This window comes from Chrysemys picta, chromosome 2 (genome assembly GCF_011386835.1).
Source record: "Chrysemys picta bellii isolate R12L10 chromosome 2, ASM1138683v2, whole genome shotgun sequence".
Taxonomy (NCBI): Eukaryota; Metazoa; Chordata; order Testudines; family Emydidae; genus Chrysemys; species Chrysemys picta.
Genome location: NC_088792.1, coordinates 111,942,216 through 111,963,853, shown reverse-complemented (window position 1 = coordinate 111,963,853; position 21,638 = coordinate 111,942,216). Strand labels below are relative to the sequence as shown.

At 42.0% G+C, this 21,638-nt stretch overlaps 1 protein-coding gene and 1 long non-coding RNA gene across 25 annotated transcripts in view; one reads left to right on the top strand and one right to left on the bottom strand.

Annotated features, from left to right (window-relative positions):
* FHOD3 (formin homology 2 domain containing 3) overlaps window positions 1-21,638 on the bottom strand; it is a 655,971-nt gene that overhangs the window by 36,427 nt on the left and 597,906 nt on the right. For 23 of the 24 annotated variants that reach the window (XR_010598462.1, XM_065583978.1, XM_065583975.1 and 20 more), the window contains 2 exons: window positions 11,714-11,904; window positions 9,958-10,150 (listed from right to left, as the gene is read on the bottom strand). The exons of the other annotated variant lie outside the window; for it this stretch is intronic. Coding sequence is in view for 22 of the 23 variants with exons in the window: in XM_065583978.1 (XP_065440050.1) it covers window positions 9,958-10,150; window positions 11,714-11,904 (384 nt within the window). In the remaining variant the exon portion in view is untranslated. The remainder of the gene's footprint in view (window positions 1-9,957; window positions 10,151-11,713; window positions 11,905-21,638) is intronic. 24 annotated transcript variants of the gene reach the window in all.
* On the top strand, window positions 221-11,674 carry LOC135981441 (uncharacterized). The gene is made up of 2 exons (XR_010598464.1): window positions 221-442; window positions 10,535-11,674. It is a non-coding gene; the product is annotated as an uncharacterized LOC135981441 (long non-coding RNA).

The window sequence follows — 21,638 nt, the reverse complement described above, 5'->3', positions numbered from 1 at the left end:
CTATATCATTTGAAGTGTTCTCAGAGTGGTAACATAGGAGGGCATGTATTTATTTTATTAATATTTGTAAAATGCAAACACTGATTTCCAGGTTTTTGGATGTGTGTTTTTAAAAAATACACTGTTCCATTAATTCCCCACCCCCTGCAAGTTATTAATACATATTTTCTTATCTTATCTCCAGTTCAGTAAAGATTTTTGTCTGGGATTGATACATTTTGTTCCAAAACCATTCATCATTAAATAGGAAAGCCTCATTTGTTTTGGCGCTCATCTAGTTTTCAGCACGCTCTACATGACAAGATTAGCTGTATGAGAGTGCTGAGAAGCACATTAACATTACTTTTTAAGGGTATGTTTGGTTCAGAGTGAGCTGTTTGTTTTCCTTTGGGCATAGTGGCACTGAAATGCAGCCAGACATTTTGCAGTGGGACCTCAGCAGGTATGTTCATTTTGTTATTCGCATTATGATAGATTTTTTTTTTGCAATTCCATGGAAAACTGACTCCTCTGAAACATGGCTATGCAGAGTTCTTGTGAATAAATAAAAAAAACAGAAAACCATAGAAGCATCTTGGGAAGTAAGAGCATATCTGTATATTAATCCATACACAAAATGATGAGAAAAATAAAAGGAAGGGGAAAAATGAAGCAAAAACATAAAGTAATCTGTGAGAGGCATTCAAAGGAAGGGAAAGGGGCAGAGGACAATGCTAAGTGCATTTTCCAGAGTAAGAAAGCAATCCAGGCTTTGTGCAGGTTATTTATTATAAAAAGATTAGATTGTGACATTAGGAGCATTCCAGGCTCCAGAAGACAATTTCCTTCTTGCTCCCCGATTTGCTCCAGGGAGAAGTGATTTGCTGATGGCTTATATCAGCAGCAGACTACTACCTCTCACCCCACCATGCTTGCTCAGTTCCAGTAGCCAGTGTGTACTGAGAGGGACAGAATCAAAAGTCTGTCCATTTCTCTCCCACCTGCTCTGGGTGGAAGAGAGTAAGCAGTTTGTACAGCACCCATGATCCCTATATGCCCATACCAAATCTCTGTTCCTATGTGGATGCACAGTCTGGGCCAGAATGCAGCCCTACAGTTACTAAAGATAAGAGTTAAAGTAGCAAGTGAATTACTAAAATCTCCTAGATCGAAGATTAACCAGATGGGAATTTTCCTTCTTTTCTTTCTTCTTTCTTTAAAGGTTAAATATATTGAGAAATGTTTTTGAATTAGGAAAATGTTAACAAAAGTAACATTACCAAACAGTACTGTAAGAATGCAGCTAGGATGCAGCTCCCCTAGCGCTCTTTGTGCATGAGCTCTGGCTTTTAAGGCTGAAAGGATCTCCAGTTCAAATCCTAGGGATTCAACTTTTCTATCAAGTTCACATGCCATAGCACAATTTCAGGAGACCCTTTTTTTTTAAAAAAAATCACTCTAGGATTCGTGCGGCGGGGATTTTGCCATATTTAAATATTATTTCTATTAAATAGAGGTTTTGGAATAGAAACACTAAGGTACTGTGCAAAAGACAGCTGCATAATTCTGGGGGACAGATTCTTTTATTATCTACTAATCAATGTGTGTAACTGCATTTCTTTCCTATCTTTCCTGCTTATTTTTCAGTGAATTGTGTTGTTTCTGAAAGTGCATAACTGATATCACTAGCTAAAGGCAGACATAGGGTTATTTCTACACTGCATTCAAGGATGGGAAGAAGGGTGATTGTAGCATGTGTTGACATACCCAAGATAGAATTAATCTAGCTAGTACGAGTATTAATAGCAGCAAAGCGAAGCTATGGAAGCACAGGCTTCCACACAGGTTGTACAAGCCCACCTGGGATTCTGGGTACATATATGGGCGGCTAGTCCATGTTCAAGTCTGTGCTGCCACAGCTTCACTGCTACTGGTAGCTGAGCTAGCTAGATTAAAGCCACTTTGAGTATGTCTACATACGCTGCAATCCAGGGGCAGTGTAGTGATTGCAGTGCAGTGTTGCAGGCAATCTCCCCATGTAACTGTGACAATTCGACATTCTTCCATTTTTATTCTTTTCCCATGTAAGAAACATCTATTGGGAATTACATTAGCAATACCAAACTCATTTCACTATGAGTGACCTAGAGAAGTTAGGAGCAAAGGTCTGTATAAGTGAAAGGGTAATACAAAAATTGGGAGTCTGTTTCTCAGAACTAAAGCCCCTTCCATGTGAATAACTCCACTGAAGTCTATGGGAGTTCTGCATCCAAAAAGGTCAGCAGAATTGACCCTCCGCCCTTCAAGACTGATTTTGGTTGAATGGGTTTAAAAAATAAAGGGATATGTATTTTCTTTCTAGAATCGGAAAGGTTACATTTTCTTGGTATTCATGTAAGCCATAGTGATAAGATGGGGGGACTCTATCCTGGGAAGATTTGGGGTTTGCGGTGGTTATTCAGCTGAACACGAGCTCCCAGTGTGACACTGTAGCCAAAATAACTATTGCAATCCTGGGATGCATAAACAGTGGAATCTCGAGTGGAACAAGAGTGGTTATTTTACCTCTATATTTGGCATTGGTATTACTGCTGCTGGAATACAGTGTCCAGGCTTCATGACCACAATTCAAGAAGGATATGATAAACTGGAGAGGGTTCAAAGAAAATCCACGAGAATGATTAAAGGAATAGAAAACATGCCTTATAGTAATAGACTCAAAGAGCTCAAGCTATTTAGAGAAGGTTAAGGAGATAAGGGTTGACTTGACTACACTCTATAGGTCCCTACATTGGGAGCAAATATTTAATAATGGGCTCTTCAATCTAGCAGAAAAAGATTCAACACAATCCAATGGATGGAAACTGAAGCTAGACAAATTCAGACGGGAAATAAGGCAAAAAATTAACAGTGAATGTAATTAACCATTGGAACAATTTACCAAGGGTCACGATGGATACTCCATCCCTGACCGTTTTTATCCATGATGACTCCAAGACATCTTTCTTGAGTGGTAACAGCTAATTTAGAACCTATCATTATATATGTGTAGCTGGGATTATTTTTTCCAATGTGCATTACTGTGCACTTATCAATGTTGAATTTCATCTGCCATTTTGTTGCCCAGTCAGCTAGTTTTGTAACTCTTCACAGTCAGCTTTGGACTTAACTATTTTGAATAACTTTTTATCATCTGCAAAATTTGAAATGAATATTCCATTACTAGGTGTATATTTACTATGCACAGCAGCCATATCTTTTCCCTTCAATGCATAGAAATATAAACTAATCAGAAAAACTAAAGTTAGCAATAATATCATGTGACTCCATGAATTTTTTGGGGGGTGGGTTTTGTTGGGATTAGATTATCTAAACATTTTACCGTGTGCCACAACTGAGTGGGGGAAAATAAAAGCAGCATTACTTGACCACATTTAAATGGATAATTCCTATACATGTAGATTACAGAAAGTCCTTGATTCACCAATATGCCCACATAAGCAATCTCCTTAAACAGAGGAGTATGTGTCATGCTGGAGAGGAGCCGGTGGTTGTGGTACATGTAGGTACCAATGACATACGGAAAGGTAGGAGAGAAGTCCTGGAGGCCAAATTTAGGCTGCTAGGTAGGAGATTGAACTCCAGGACCTCCATGGTGGCATTCTCTGAAATGCTTCCAGTTCCACACACAGGGCCAGGTAAACAAGCAGAACTGCAGGGTCTCAGTAGGTGGATAAGATGATGGTGTACAGAGGAGGGTTTAGATTTATTAGGAACTGGGGAACCTTTTGGAAAAGGGGGAGCCTATGCAGGAAGGATGGGCTTCACCTAAACCAAAATGGAACCAGATAGCTGGCACTGAAAGTTAAAAAAATCGTAGAACAGTTTTTAAACTAAGGAATGGGGAAAAACTGAAAGGTACGGAGGAGCACATGGTTCGGACAGAAGATTCTCTATGTCCTAGAAAGGAGGAGAGGATGGAAGATGATAAAGTATGGGTAGGATCTGATGAATAACAATCAAATGAAAAAGAGTCCCATTCAATTACATCACGTATTGGCAGATACCTAAAAAGTGACAATTTTTTAAAGTCCTTATATACAAATGCCAGAAGTCTAAATAATAAGATGGGTGAACTTGAGTGCCTTGTATTAAGTGAGGATATTGATATAATAGGCATCACAGAAACTTGGTGGAATGAGGATAATCAGTGGGACACAGTAATACTAGGGTACAAAATATATCGGAAGGATAGAAAAGGTTGTGCTGGTGGGGGAGTGGCACTATATGTGAAAAAAAGTGTGGAGTTAAATAAAGCAAAAATCTTAAATGAACCCAACTGTACCATAAAATCTCTATCAATAGTAATTCCATGCTTGAATAATAAGAATATAGTAGTAGGGATATAGTACCAACCACCTGACCAGGAAGGTGATAGTGACTGTGAAATGCTCAGGTTGATTAGAGAGGCTATAAAAATAAAAAACTCAATAATAATGGGGGATTTCAACTATCCCCATATTGACTGTACATGCCATCTCAGGACAGGATGCAGAGATAAAGTTTCTTGACAACTTAAATGACTGCTTCTTGGAGCAGTGCATCCTGAAACTCACAAGAGGATAGGCAATTCTTGATTGAGTCCTAAGTGGATCACAGGATCTGGTCCAAGAGGTGAATATAGTTGAACCACTTGGTAATAGTGACCATAATATAATTAAATTTAACATCTCTGTGGTGTGAGGTGGGGGGGAAACACCACAGCAGCCAACCATGATTGCATTTAATTTCAGAAAAAGGAACTATACAAAAATGAGGAAGTTAGTTAAACAAATTAAAAGATACAGTCCCAAAAGCGAAATCCCTGCAAGCCGCGTGGAAACTTTTTAAAGACACCATAATAGAGGTTCAACTTAAATGTATACCCCAAATTAAAAAACGTAGTAAGAGAATCAAAAAAGTGCCACTAAGGCTAAACAACAAAGTAAAAGAAGCCATGAGAAGCAAAAAGGCATCATTTAAAAAGTGGAAGTTAAATCCTAAAATAGAAAGGAGCATAAACTCTGGCAAATGAAGTGTAAAAATATAATTAGGCAGACCAAAAAAAGAATTTGAAGAACAGCTAGCCAAAGACTCAAAAAGTAATAGCATTTTTTTGTTTGTTAAGTACATCAGAAGCAGGAAGCCTGCTAAACAGATGGGGCCACTGGACAATTGAGATGCTAAAGGAGCACTCAAGGACGATAAGGCCACTGCGGAGAAACTAAATGAATTCTTTGCATCAGTCTTCATGGCTCAGGATGTGAGGGAGATTGCCAAACCTAAGACATTCTTTTTAAGTGACAAATCTGAGGAACTGTCCCAGATTGAAGTGTCATTGGAGGAGGTTTTAGAACAAACTGATAAAATAAACAGTAATAAGTCAACAGGACCCGATGGCATTCACCCAAGAGTTCTGAAAGAATTCAAATGTGAAATTGCAGAACTACTAACTGTGGTATGTAATCTATCATTCAAATCAGTTTCTCTACCAGATGACTCGAGGATAACTCATATGACACCGATTTTTAAAAAAGGCTCCAGAGGCAATCCCACCAATTACAAGGCAGTAAGCCAAACTTCAGTACCAGGCAAACTGGTTGAAACTATAGTAAAGACCAGAATTATCAGACACATAGATTAACATGATTTGTTGCGGAAGAGTCAACATGTTTTTTGTAAAGGGAAATCACACCTCACCTATCTTAGAATTCTTTGAGAGGGTTAACAAGCATGTGGACAAGGGTGATCCAGTGGATATAGAGTACTTAGATTTTTAGAAAGCATTTGATAAGGTCCCTCATCAAAGACTCTTAAGCAAAGTAGGCTGTCATGGGATAAGAGGGAAGGTCCTCTCATGGATCAGTAACTGGTTAAAAGACAGGAAACAAAGGGTAGGAATAAATGGTCAATTTTCAGAATGGAGAGAGGTAAATAGTGGTGTCCCCAGGGTCTGTACTGGGACCATTCAATATATTCACAAATGATCTGGAAAGAGGGGTTAACAGTGAGGTGGCAACATTTGCAGATGATACAAAACTACTCAATATAGTTAAGTCCAACGAAGACAGCGAATAGTTACAAAGGGATCTCACAAAACTGGGTGATTGGGCAACAAAAGGACAGATGAAATTCAATGTTGATAAATGCAAAGTAATGCACATTGGAAAACATAATCCCAACTACACATATAAAATGATGGGGTCTAAATTAGCTGTTACCACTCAAGAAAGACATCTTGGAGTCATCATGGATAAAAACGGTCAGGGATGGAGTATCCATCATGACCCTTGGTAAATTGTTTCAATGGTTAATTAAGTTCACTGTTAATTTATGCCTTATTTCCCAATTGAATTTGTCTAGCTTCAGCTTCCATCCATTGGATTGTGTTGAATCTTTCTCTGCTATATTGAAGAGCCCTGTAGCAGGGTGGTCACACGCTCCTGCCCTGAAAGGACTTGAAGCCAGCCCTGGGAGAGGGCTGGGGCTGTGAGCTAAAGGCTTGCTGATTGGGGAAGCAGCCACAGCAGCGCCACGCCCCAATCAGACTGCAGCTGGCCCTATAAAAGCCAGTGAAGCCAGGAGCTGAGAAGGACTCTCCCTCTAGCTCTTGAGGGAGAAGGGCCTGGCTGCCTGGGAGCTGAGAAAGAGTACCTTAAGGGGAGCTGGGCCAGGGAAAGGCCAGATGAGCTGGGGAGCTCCGGCCTGGAAAACCCCCAGGCTGCAGGCCTTATTAAGGGCCGAAAGGTACTGGGGTTGCAACAGGGCAGCCCAAGGGTAGGCAGAGGCAGCAGGTCCAAACCCTCTTGGCTAATGATGAGTGGCAATTGTACTGCAATCCGCCCCAGTGAGCGGGGGCTAGATGGTGACTGGCAGTAGCCAAAGACTGAGGCGAGGTGGGGATAGGGGTTTGGGGGTTCCCTGGGGGAGGACCCAGAGAGACCACAGGATACTGCAGGGGGCAGAACCCTGGCAGAAGGGGCATCGGGGTCTGGGAGGGACACGGGGACCAGAGGCAAGGCGAGACACCGGTCTGCAGAGGGTGCTCCTGGGTCAAAGAGCTAATTCCCAGGACGACCGACAGGAGGCGCCGCATGGGTGAGTTGCCGCCCCATTACAAGCCTATTATTAAATATTTGTTCCCAATGTAGGAACCTATAGACTCATTTAACAGGGATTTAAAAATTAACAACAAAAATGTGATTAATTTGACAAACATTGTGTGTCAGGATTAATATTTGCTTAGGATGGGTGGTTGTTGCTTTTACAACTCAAGAAAGAGATCTTGGAGACATGGTGGATAGTTCTCTGAAAACATCCACTCAATGTGCAGCGGCAGTCAAAAAGGTGAACAGAATGTTGGGAACCATTAAGAAAGGGATAGATAATAAGACAGAAAATATCATATTGTCTCTATATAAATCCATGATACACCAACATCTTGAATACTGCATGGAGATCTTGTCATCCCATCTCAAAAAAGATATATTGGAATTGGAAAAGGTTCAGAAAAGGGCAACAAAAATGATTGAGGTATGGAACAGCTTCCATATGAGTAGAGATTAATAAGACGGACATTTCATCTTGGAAAAGAGATGACTAAGGGGGGGTATCATAGAGGTCTATAAAATCATGACTGGTGTGGGGAAAGTGAATAAGGAAGTCTATTTACTCCTTCTCATAACACAAGAACTAAGGGTCACCAAATGAAATTAATAGGCAGCAGGTTTAAAACAAACAAAAGAAAGTATTTCTTCAAACACACAGTAAACCTGTGGAACTCTTTGCCAGAGGATGTTGTGAAGGCCAAGACTATAACAAGGTTCAAAAAAGAACTAGATAAGTTCATGGAGGATAGGTCCATCAATGGCTATTAACCAGGATGTGTCGGGGATGGTATCCATAGCCTCTGTTTGCCAGAAGCTGGGAATGGGCGACGCGATGGATCACTTGATGATTACCTGTTCTGTTCATTCCCTCTGAAGCACGTGGCATTGGCCACTGTCGGATAACAGGATAGTGGGCTAGATGGACCTTTGGTGTGACCCAGTATGGCCATTCTTATGTTCTTAGAGGTTCTACATTGAGAATTTTAGAGAATGCTCTTCACTCTGTTAGGCTTTCTCAGCTCATAGGATCAGCATATAATTGTGAATTAATGCTAAGCATATATCCTACAACTCAGACATGGAGGATATTTGTAGCTGGGATTCTACTGCTCATATGATACTCAATTTCTCCCAAATACAAATACTATCCTGGTCTGATTATTCTTCTTCCCTGTCCTATAACAAGCCCTTCTGGGGAAGGCCCAATCACTCTCTCCTGTTTTCACATCTTCAGGAAATGGCCCACCTCCCTGGCTCAGATCTTTAGTGACTGACCACTGGCTTGTACCTACATCCTGTTCTACTGTGATAGGGTCAGCATGCAGGCCCACTTCCTCTCTCCATCTCCCTGGATATTTCTTCTGGTGAGCAGATGAATGGCCACTTTTCCCTTCTCTCACTTCCTGATGCAAAAGAACTCGAAGAAGCTCCTTCAGTCCTGTTGCTGCCACTTATCCTGGTACAGAAACGCTCCATGGTATACTGGCATAATAGGAACCCTCCCTCCCCCGCTTGCCATTATCTGAACTGGCGAAAAGCACTGATGCTACTTGGCAAATTAAATATTTAATTTGCCAATCCTTTTGGTTAGTGTCACATTTTAACTCCTCAAGAATGTTACAGAGAAATTAGGGTGCAATGCAAGTATAAAGCTTCAGTTCCCTAATACTAGACGTGAAATTTTTCATGTCTACCTTAAACCCTTTGCAAAGAATCAGAGCCCTTCCTCTACCTGGGACTAGTCCAAAAGGAAAATCTTTTGAGATAATAATGTGGCTCTAAAATTCTCTCCCAGATGAGGAAGATTTCCAAAATTTGAAAGGTTATTGCCAGGAAAGATCTACAAATGATTGTGAGTCAACAACTTAAATACAATCCCAATATGGGTCTGATGCATTTTGTTTCTTTACCTAACTTGTCTGAGCTGTTGGCCATAAAATTGTAATCAACTTTGGGTTTTTCATGCCAAAGGCAGGATATGGGTAGCTTCATATGCGATGAACCACTCATGTCTAATCGAAACTCCAGATTTGGATTTTGAGACAGCTGGAAACTTTTATTAAGTACTGGCACTTCTTAAAACTTTATTTGGACTGAGTGAAACTGCATCAGTTTAAAAGAAGATAAAAAAAATCAGAGGATCTTTAAAGATGAAGAGAAAGTTCATCTTATTTTTACCAAAGTAGCCTGAACACAGTCAGCGAAATTTATCAGGTAACAGCTAAAGAGAATCTAAATTAGTAATCTATAATAAAATCTGAAAGAGGCCGTACTTGACTCTTATGTAATATATTTTTATCTAATAAAAAATAGATACTATACATATAAAACACTATAATATTTAAGTTTGCAAGTCAGGACTTTCCCAAATGGGAACCTAATGTTACATACCTAAACCCGTATATAAGCACCTAAATATGTGGTCAGTAAATTGATATATGGAATGATTTGGCAGTCTAACTTTAGGGTTGTGTTATTTATATTCTTGGCCATATTCTTCAGTAAGGTGCCCTCAATTCCTACTCTATTCTTTGTTGAAAACAGACATTGTGCATGAATTTGTCCATGCAACATACGGAAGATTTTCTTTATGAACTCTTAGTCTTGTTTTGTCCAAATCCAGAAGCTGCTATGAATCCAGAAGCTTTTATAGTCAATGACAAAGAAAAACATAAAATTGATTTACCAAAGAATACAGAATACATTATTCATAGCGGAGGGAATCCTTAAAGGAAGGTTAGTGAATGAAGCATAACATCTACAGTATGGCATTCACTAAAAAGAAAGCTTCACAAATACTTGCCACAGTGGATTTGATTTTGCCACTTACATCTGTGATCATTTTCCCCCTGGTCTTGTTTCTTTCCCTGTGGTTGGCGCGTTTCTGCTTCTGCTGCAAAACTCGTTCCCTGGTGGTGCGATACTCTAAAGCAAATTCACTAATAATTTTGCAGAACTTATTGATGTTGACTTCACGGATTGCGTAAGGAGGATGACCCATAAATAACAAAAATGCATGGAACCTAAAAACAAAATGAATTAATGACAGCTTTTAAAAATGAAAAAAAAAAACATTCAAAAACTTTACATTTCCAGTAAAAAAGATTCTAATTGATCCATTTATTGTCTTCTGAGCTCTCATCTTTTTTTTTTTTTTTTTTTACATGCTGTGGAACTTTCATGGATTCCTTAAACATCACTGGCATGGTTTATAATTAAAAACATAATGCAAATAAATGGCTAGTCTATGATAACTTCATCCCAACCCATTTCCCCATGCTGATATAAGAGATAAGATGTTTATGAAACTCCATTCATTTTATTTTACCAATTTGGCATGTGAATGAGCAATTTCATTTCAGATATCGAAAAAAAATTATGCTTTAATTCCATTTGTTTGTATTAAGCAACTTCAAAGAGGCTGTTAAGAAGTTGGGGAAAGTCTAGACAAGAAGAATGAAGATTTACAGGCTAGCAACACAGGAAGAGAGGCATTTCTAGTTCAAAAAGAAAACCATAAAACGTTGTAACATCCAAATACTTTCAGTCTGGGGTGTTTTGAGTTCACAACTTTACTGTTGATTCAGTATTACTCACAGCTTTTTGTATTATTTGCAGCTTTGCTGCTGCTGCTTCTGTACCACATTATTCACAATGGACTACTGAATGTATAGATCTTTGTGAATCTATTTTTATCTACTGTGTCCATGCTAATTAAAACACTCATTACAATGGAAATGAAAGATGTGATTGAATAAATAAAGTATCTTGGAGAGGCTTAGACTAATAGTTATATTATGTAATTTAAAGTAAAGAAAACACTATTCTACTTATTTTTAAATCCAACACAATATATGTGATAAACCCAGTAGGAAACTTGTAAGTTCCTGCTTTCACTGCTACTCAGCTATATTTGGGGTACTACTTATTTAGAAGGTGGAATAGAATTCATGAATGAGAAAACAGATGGGCTGAACTAACATCCCAGATCTGTACATTCACACATTTGGGCCTGTTTGAACTCCCTTTGGTAATTCTGTGTACAACTATATATTATTTCCCCATCTGCAAAATGGGGGTAATGATACCATTGTCCTTTGTAAAGCAATTTGAGATCTATGGATGAAAAGCACTACATAAGAGATAGGTATTATCATCATTATTGGGCATATTTAAATCATCTGTGTGAGTTTATGAATCTGGAAATATACTAGCAGTGGCACTTGTGTATAAATGAGCACTAGCAGATTGTACAAGATATATATAGTACTAGCTCCAGATACAGAACTTGTTACTCAATCTTTACTATGGCAAATATATCATTAAAGACACAAGGAAATTGCCTGAGTAGGATTTCAGGATTTTACCACAGCGTGTAGTTATATGTAAGAAAATAATTGTCAGTCGTTGTTTTTCTCAGCAGAAATACAATATTCAGCTGAAGTTAGGAAATATCGGGAACAAATGAACATCTGTTATAAAGAACTCTCAACAGATATGTTGGTAAACATACGTCTTGAAACGTGGTTTGAAGCACATTGAAATAAGTAATTGAGGTTGTTCCCATCAGTGCCCTAATGCTGTACCTGTTAATTATTCTTCTGTGAACAATCTTCAGAATTATGATTCTTTCTGCACAGTCTTTAAGGAACTCAGACATTTTTTGCTTCAGCGTTGGCTTCATTTCATGCTTTGCTATAGCCTTAAGATGATCCCATGATGCTTTGCACCTTTTCTCCATCTGACATAAGTTGTCCTGAAGTTGTTCAAAGTCAACCTAAAAACAAGTGAAGACATCAGCCACTTTGATCTCAAACATCACAGCAGTAACCTTGGGTATCTGAACTGTTTCATCTTTACACAACAAGGAGGTGGGGAGGGAGATGTAGCTTCAGTGACACTGCTATATACATTAATACGGTAGTAATACTTGTCCGTGTCTCTACCCTCAGTGTAAGCATGTGAAATGTTAGAGAAATTCTGAAACAAAAAGAAATGTAACTATGTGTGGCTGCCATATAGATGTAACATCTAAAGAAAGGAGAATATCTTAATTTTCTGCTACATTTGTATAAAATGTTTTAGTAGATCCTTCTCTTTGCAGTCAACTGCACTAGGGACAATCAGAAAATTTGTGCATGCACCAAGGGAGCAAAAGGGTTTTTTCTTCTCTTTCTCACTACCACCTTACAGCTTTTTAATGTGTCTGACAATCACTATAATGTCTAGATGCCAATGTTTCCCCTTGGTATGTCCCTACCCCGTGCACTGTCTTGTTGAAAGACTATGTTGTATTCCAAATGGTCAGTTCGCGTGCCAGAACTTCAAGTTTTATTCAAAGGAAGTGTTATCTAGTGATCTCAGTACAAACTTGCATCTCTTGATACAAAGTATGACACTGTTAGCTTATAACACAATCTTTCTAATAGCTTTGAAAGTCTGTGTCAACACAGTTAAAATAAATTATTACATCCTCAGTAACACTTATCAGGAGAGAAGCCAATAAATTCCATAAGAAGGTGAAACAGAGGTTCTCTCTTATACATCAACCAAAAAAGGTGTTCAAATTGCAGTGGTCTACGCAAGTGATTTTGGATATGTTTATAAAAACAGGGGAGTATGCATGAACTATCCAGCCACAGTACAGCACATACACAAAGCAAATGGAAACAGCAGAAGTCTCCAACATGGTCTCCTTGACTTCCCAAGGAAGAATAAATTTATTTTCAAACAACAGTTCAAAGTAGAGATGAGCCTAAGCCATAAAATACAGATTTAGACTCAGATTCCAAACATGCCAGAGTTTGCGGATGTTTGGGTCTGGTATTTTTGGCCCATCTCTTATTGCAAAACAGAAAACAGTTCTGTATAAGGGGTTTCTTCTTGCTCGTAGGATCTGAAGGAACTGTAGCTTAGTAAATGTTATTTTCAAAGGTTTCTAACTGAATATATTCCTATGCAGTGCAGCTATTAATTTATTAATTTTAATTGCTTTTGCGATAAGAACACTGTAGTCCCACAACAGTACATACGATGTTTTAACAAAACTTAGTAATATATAATTTATCATATATAATAGGAAATTAATATAGTTATTAATTGTTCATTGTTGTTAACATGTCCGTAACCAAAATTATAATGCTAAGTACATATGTAACAAGACATTTTAAATGACCAAAGAAGGTGATACAAGCACATACAGACAAAGGGTGAAATATTAGCCCCACTGAAATCAATGGGAGTTTTGCCATTGACTCCAGTGGGGCCAGGATTACATCCAAGGTCTTTATGCCTGAATTGCTCCAATCCACCTCCCAAAGACATAGCACAATCTCATGAGGCTTAGTGATTTCTGATTTGTATAACTGTTACATATTTCATATGTTATTTCACACTTATGTGGGCTGTGCAAATTAATTTTATCTTACAGCTTTTATATTTTACCATTACTGGTTTAAATCCGAAATCAGCCTGAACTGGAATCAGAACTCTTGGATTCGGGGAAAGTTCAGGTAAACCCAAACACTGAAACTCAGACACATCTCTGTAAGATGGACCTGAAGCAGGGTGCTGGAGGCCAGGTCTCTTAATTATGGCCATAATGCTGATTGCAAGTCAGTGTGCTGTTTGAAGGGTGTTTAGAAGCTCTCCTTTGGACTTCCTGATCCTGGTGCTATTCTGTGCATGACTGTTACTCTTGTGCTGTGTTAGAGCAGCCTAAAGGCTTTTATAACCTATGCTAGGTTGCTAGAATCAGAAGGGACTGAAAATAGAGCTTACGATATATTTCCCCCAGTCATGATCCCTTTTCCCTACCATGCTGGCAGCAGAGAGGTCATGTGGCATAACCGTCCCAGTTCAGGCTCTACTCCATACAATTATCTTGCTTACTCTGGGGAAATCCCTCCCTGGGCAACGATTTACGGCCAGGTTATGCTGTCACTGTAACTACAATAAAGAAACTGGCTCTGGACACATACTACCTCAAAATTAGAGGAATATGGGATTGGGATCCAAACCCGTGCCAAGCCAGCCCTATCTTGAGTGTAGGTGGATCTCACTCTGAGCTTTTTATTTTTTTAATGCATTCTTGACCTTGGTTCAAATTAAAGTTTGTTACAGATGGAATAAAGTTTTCAACTATATACAGTACCAACTGCTGAGAGTCATACTAACTGAGTTTAGCCATAAGAAATGTATTATTATTAAAAAGCTCCCTGATATAACCTGGTATTGATTTGATTCATTTTTGCTCTGACTTACAAAGTGATGAATTTTTCCTCTGCACAAGGAAATAAAAACATCCTTTGATCCATTCTGCTATTTAGAAAAGCCCTGCAGGCGAGGCAGCTGTGGGGGGTTATATTTTTGTTAGGGTATCAATGCCTATTTAAAAAAAAATCCCTCTCCAGGTCAGTATTTTGACTGTTGATGACAAACATATTGCAGCTCACCATAGACTGGAAATATAAAATGCACACAGCAGTCAAAATACCAGTATCCCCATTAGAAAAAAAATAGAGCCCAGAAGACTGTAGGACTCAAAATTTGGGATCACAAAGAATTTTCCAGATGGGGTGGGGAACTCCCCCAATCCCTCCTCTGCACAGTACAGGAATTTTCATTAATTTTCATCTTATGTTACAACAGCTTGCATTGAAATCAGTGAGAGTTCTGAGTTATCAGGTCTGTATAGGTCAAAAGACAATATGTTTGGGAAAGGTTCTCTAGTTTCTAGAGAGCAGAAAGTCTAAAGAGCAATTGGCATCTTCCCCTCCACTGTGGTCCTGCAAAGAACCAATGCAGCCACAAAAGGGGTATTGCTAGCTGAGGAGTGGATGTGGATGAATGATGTGCTAGAACCTTCACTAAAGTTTGAGGCTACAAGCCTCTGGTAGAACCTCTGAGGGAGCACAGCAGGGAAAATACCACCTGCTCTCCCATGGGGTGAACTGAGCACAGCTGCCTGTGCTGGTGCAGTAAGTGCAAATTACTGAAACTGGAAATCCAAACTAACGAGGGTAACTTACCTGTATATTCTGAACCTGACTGAGGCTAATGTCAGAAGGAGAGTTGCCAAGACAGCATAGGTTTCAGAGGGGTAGCTGTATTAGTCTGTATCAGCAAAAAGAACGAGGAGTACTTGTGGCACCTTAGAGACTAAGAAATTTATTTGAGCATAAGCCTGCGTGGGCTAAAACCCACTTCATCGGATGCATGCCGTATACTTTTCCACTGCATGCATCCGATGAAGTGGGTTTTAGCCCACAAAAGCTTATGCTCAAATAAATTTCTTAGTCTCTAAGGTGCCACAAGTACTGCAAGAGAGTATAACAGATTACTATGAACTCTAATGTAATATGGGCCACCAACTCTCAGGAATTTGTCTTGAATGAGTGGTCATTTTTTCTCTGCCTAAACTCTCAGAACAATTCACTAAGCCAGTAGACTGGGTAGGCAGGAATACAAACATCTGAAGTTATTTAGAAAATTTGGACTCTTCTAGAAAATGAGGTCAAATGAATGTGATAGTCTACAGTATTAAAGTACCCACTGTACAACATTTCAAACCACTGGTGTGGGCTTTTTTTCAAGTAGCAAAAGTATTAGCATGCTGCTTTCTAATGGAGTGACACAAACACTGTCAACCTCACTGTCCCTTCTTTCCTGGATCTGTCCTTTGTTCTGGTCTGTTATGCTACTTCCCTTTCTTTTCTTACTGTCCACTTCTTTTATTTTCATGGTTTCTCTGCTGCTCACATTTCTCTCTGTTTCTGTCCCCTTTCCTCCCCAATACACACTAAGGGCTCAGTCCTGTGTTACAGGCACTGCCGCAGAGAAGCAGAATATCTCCAAGAGCTCTCTCCACGCAGAACAAGTTGGTTACAGCTCACCTCTTCAGGTCATGTGGCCTGCTCCCCACAGCATGCACAGCCAACTCCACTGGCTGCTGTAAAGGGAGAACAGAATGCTGGCCATGCTTTCTCCCTGACAGCTTTGGGGTGTCTTTTGCCACACAAAAACAGTCAATGTTCTCAAGGGATCACCTAGTTGTGTGATGAATGAATAGTACTTGGCAGCTATGAGGGAGTGTGAGACTCCTCTCCCTCTGTGCACCCATTAACAGCTGAGCCCAAATTTATCCTGAGCCACATAATCTTCTTTCTCCATACCCCATCCTTTCTCAACCAACACAGTAACACTGAGGCCTGGTCTACACTACGAGTTTAGGTCGACTTTGCAACTTTAAATCGAATTAAGCCTGGACACATCCACACGACGAAGCCCTTTTTTTCGACTTAAAGGGCCCTTTAAACCGGTTTCTTTACTCCACCTCCAACGAGCGGATTAGCGCTAAAATCGGCCTTTGCGGGTCGGATTTGGGGCAGTGTGGACGGAATTCGATGTTATTGGCCTCCGGGAGCTATCCCACAGTGCTTCATTGTGACCGCTCTGGACAGCACTCTCAACTCAGATGCACTGACCAGGTAGACAGGAAAAGCCCCGCAAACTTTTGAATTTCATTTCCTGTTTGCCCAGCGTGGACAGCACAGGTGACCACGCAGAGCTCATCAGCACAGGTAACCATGATGGAGTCCCAGAATCGCAAAAGAGCTCCAGCATGGAAAGAACGGGAGGTACGGGATCTGCTCCCCATATGGGGAGACGAATCTGTGCTAGCTGAACTCCGTAGCAGTAAACGAAATGGCAAAATATTAGAAAAGGTCTCAAAGGCCATGAAGGACAGAGGCCATAACAGGGACGCACAGCAGTGCCGCGTGAAAATTAAGGAGCTAAGGTAAGCCTACTACAAAGCCAGAGAGGCAAGCAAACGGAAGGTCCGGGGCAGAGCCGCAAACATGCTGCTTCTACGCGGAACTGCATGCAATGCTAGGGGGTGCAGCCACCATTACCCCAGCCACGTGCTTTGACTCTGTCACTGGAGAAACATGCAACAGGGAAGCGGGTTCGGGGTATGAGGAAGATGATGATGAAGACAATGAAGATTGCTGACAGCAAGGAAGTGGAGAAACCGGTTTCCCCAAGAGCCAGGATATGTTTATCACCCTGGATCTGGAATCAGTAACCCCCGAACTCACCAAGGCGTGTTCCCAGACCCTGAGGGCGCACAAGGGACCTCTGGTGTGTGTACCTTTGTAAATATTACACATGGTTTAAAAGCAAGCGTGTTTAATGATTAATGATTAATTTGCCCTGGCAATCGCGGCCAGTACAGCTACTGGAAAAGTCTGTTAACGTGTATGGGGATGGAGCGGAAATCCTCCAGGGACATCTACAGAAAGCTCTCCTTCATGTACTCCCAAAGCCTTTGCAAAAGGTTTCTGGGGAGGCTGCCTTATCCCATCCGCCATGGTAGGACACTTTACCATGCCAGGTCAGTAGCACATAGTCTGGAATCATTGCATAACAAAGCATGGCAGGGTATGGTCCCGGTGTTTGCTGGCATGCAGACAACATCTATTCCTTATCTCTCTCTGTTATCCTTAGGAGAGTGATATCATTCACGGTCACCTGGTTGAAATGGGGTGATTTTATTAAGGGGACATTCAGAGGTGCCCGTTCCTGCTCGGCTGAACAGAAATGTTCCCCGCTGTTAGCCACGCGGTGGGGGGGAGGGGTGAAGTGATCATCCCAGAGAATTGTGTGTGTGTTGGGTTTGTGCTGCATGTTAACCCGGACACTCAGCCCCTCCTCTTACATTGCAAACCCATTTTAAATGGCCAACCCAATGGGTCCTTGGTATGGGAAATGAGGGCGCTGCTGTTTGAAACCATTCCCACATGTTATGAAGGTTAAAAAAGCCTGTGGCTTACCATGGCTGCCTGCAAGCCAAATTCTGTTGCCTGGCACTGCGTGAGTGATCTCTCACACCAAACCGTCAGGCCCTCAATATAAGAGGAAAAATGCGACCTTGTAACGAAAGCACATGTGCTGTGTAATGTGAACAGCAAAATTTAATGTGAAAGAGTGTACCCATTGCTCTCTAAAATGTGCCTTTTTTAACCACCTCTCCCTTCTCCTCCACCAGCTGCAAATGTTTCTCTTTCGCAGAGGCTAGCGAAGATTAGAAGGAGAAAACGGCGGACTCAGGATGATATGTTCACGGAGCTCCAGATGTCCTCCCACGCTGAAAGAGCACAGCAGAATGCGTGGAAGCAGTCAATGTCAGAGTGCAAAAAAGCACAATATGAACGAGAGGAGAGGTGGCGGGATGAATCACGGGCTGAACAGAGTAAGTGGCGGGCTGAAGATGATAGGTGGCGTCAGCTTGCAGACAGAAGGCAAGAGTCGATGCTCCGGCTGCTGCAGCATCAAATTGATATGCTCCAGCGTATGGTTGAGCTGCAGGAAAGGCAGCAGGAGCAGAGACCGCCGCTACAGCCCCTGTGTAACCAACAGCCGTCCTCCCCAAGTCCCATTGCCTCCTCACCCAGACACCCAAGAACACGGTGGGGGGCCTCCGGCCACTCAGTCACTCCACCCCAGATGATTGCCCGAGCATCGGAAGGCTGGCCTTCAATAAGTGTTAAAGTTTTAAAGTTTTAAATTGCAGTGTGTCCTTTTCCTTCCCTCCTCCCCCACCCACCCCAGGCTACCTTGGCAATTATCCCCCTAGTTGTGTGATGAATTAATAAAGAATGCATGAATGAGAAGTAACAATGACTTTATTGCCTCTGCAAGCGGTGCTTGAAGGGGGGAGGGGAGGGTGGGGTGGTTGGTTTACAGGGAAGTAGAGTGAACCGGGGGCGGAGGCGGAGGGTTCATCAAAGAGAAACAAATAGAAGTTTAACACCGTAGCCTGGCCAGTCACAAAACTGGTTTTCAAAGCTTCTCTGATGCGCACTGCGCCCTGCTATACTCTTCTAACCACCCTGGCGTCTGGCTGCGCGTAATCAGCGGCCAGGCGATTTGCCTCAACCTCCCACCGCACCGTAAATGTCTCCCCCTTTCTCTCACAGATATTGTGGAGTGCACAGCAAGCAGCAATAACAATGGGGATATTGGTTTTGCTGAGGTCTATCCGAGTCAGTAAACTGCTCCAGTGCACTTTTAAACGTCCAAATGCACATTCTACCACCATTCGGCACTTGCTCAGCCTATAGTTGAACAGGTCCTGACTACTGTCCAGGTTGCCTGTGTATGGCTTCATGAGCTGTGGCATTAAGGGGTAGGCTGGGTCCCCAAGGATAACAATAGGCATTTCATCATCCCCAACAGTTATTTTCTGGTCCGGGAAGAAAGTCCCTTCCTCCAGCTTTCGAAACAGAGCAGAGTGCCTGAAGATGCGAGCATCATGTACCTTTCACGGCCATCCCACGTTGATGTTGGTGAAATGTCCCTTGTGATCCACCAGGGCTTGCAGCAGCATTGAAAAGTACCCCTTGCGGTTTATGTACTCGGTGGCTTGGTGCTCCGATGCCAAGATAGGGATATGGATTCCGTCTATCGCCCAACCACAGTTTGGGAATCCCATTGCAGCAAAGCCATCCACTATGACCTGCACGTTTCCCAGAGTCACTACCCTTGATATCACCAGGTCTTTGATTGCCCTGGCAACTTGGATCACAGCAGCTCCCACGGTAGATTTGCCCACTCCAAATTGATTCCCGACTGACCGGTAGCTGTTTGGCATTGCAAGCTTCCACAGGGCTATCGCCACTCGCTTCTCAACTGTGAGGGCTGCTCTCATCCTGGTATTCTGGCGCTTCAGGGCAGGGGAAAGCAAGTCACAAAGTTCCATGAAAGTGCCCTTACGCATGCGAAAGTTTCGCAGCCACTAGGAATCGTCCCACACCTGCAACACGATGCGGTCCCACCAGGCTGTGCTTGTTTCCCAGGCCCAGAATCGGTGTTCCACGCCATGAACCTGCCCCAGTAATACCATGATTTGCACATTGCTGGGGCCTGTACTTTGTGAGAGGTCTATGTCCATGTCAATTTCCTCATCACTCTCGTCGCCGCGCTGCAATCACCTCCTCGGTTGGTCCTGGTTTTGCTTTGGCATGTCCTGGCTCTGCATATACTCCAGGACAATGCGCGTGGTGTTCATAGTGCTCATAATTGCTGCGGTGATCTGAGCGGGCTCCATGTTCCCAGTGCTATGGCATCTGGTCTGAAAAAAGGCTCAAAACTAGTGTCTGACGGAGGGAGGGAAGGACGACTGACGACATGGCGTACAGGTACAGGGAATTAAAATCAACAAAGGTGGCTGTGCATCAGGGAGAAACACAAACAACTGTCACACAGAATGGCCCCCACAAAGATTGAACTCAAAACCCTGGGTTTAGCAGGCCGTTGATTTCACGGAGGGAGGGGGAAGCAAATGAATACAGAACAAATCTGGTCCATCTATTTTTTACATCTTAAGCTGGCAGCAGACGGTGCAGCATGACTGATTGGCAGAAAATGATGTACTACGACTGATAGCCATCATCGTCAAGAATCAGATGCCCAGAGTGGAAAGTTTGGTGCACTATTTCTTAGAGGAATCTGCTGAAGAACTTTCCCGGGTGCCTCTGATTGAACTCACTGAGGAGTACGACGACGACGGATATCAATTGTAATACACCATCCACTGCCAAAAGGCAAGGAGTTGCTGCTGTGTAGCAATGCAGCTTCACGTCTGCCAGCACCCAGATAGCCGATGACAGCTACCAGTCATACTGCACTGTCTACTGCCGAAAGGCAATTAGCTGCTGCTGTGTAGCAATGCAGTACCACGTCTGCCAGCACCCAGATGACATATGGTGACGGTGAGCTGAGCTGAGCTGAGCGGGCTCCATGCTTGCTGTGATATGTTGTCTGCACAGGTAACCCAGGTAAAAAGGCGCGAATCGATTGTCTGCCGTTGCTCTGATGGAGGGGGAGGGGCCTGACGACATGTACCCAGAACCCCCTGCGACACTGTTTTTGCATCATCAGGCATTGGGATCTCAACACAGAATTCCAATGGGCGGCGGAGACTGCGGGAACTGCGGGATAGCTACCCACAATGCAACGCTCCGGAAGTCGACGCTAGCCTCATTACTGTGGATGCGGTCCGCTGACTTAATGCACTTAGAGCATTTTATGTGGGGACACACACAATCGACTGTATAAAACCGATATCTATAAAACCAGCTTCTATAAATTCGACCTAATTTCGTAGTGTGGACATACCCTTAGACTCACACATTCACACAAGGTAGCACTGAACAGGGTAAACCTTTCTCCTCCAATGAGGGAGCACTAACCAATGTGCTGAGTTGCTGTGCCCATCAACTCCATTTAGGCCAACTATCAGTAACATCAGAAAGTGAATGGGGTGCACAGAGTATGCACGCTAACAGAATAGGCCTCTCTACCACTTTCTTCCTGCACACCATTGCTCATTACTACTTTCCAAATGCATGGAAGATGAAAGGACCATCTAATTCTCTTCATCATCTGTAAAACAAGGTTTCCAGTAAAAGTTTAAATTCCGAAGGATGGCAGTGAAGTTTGGATACT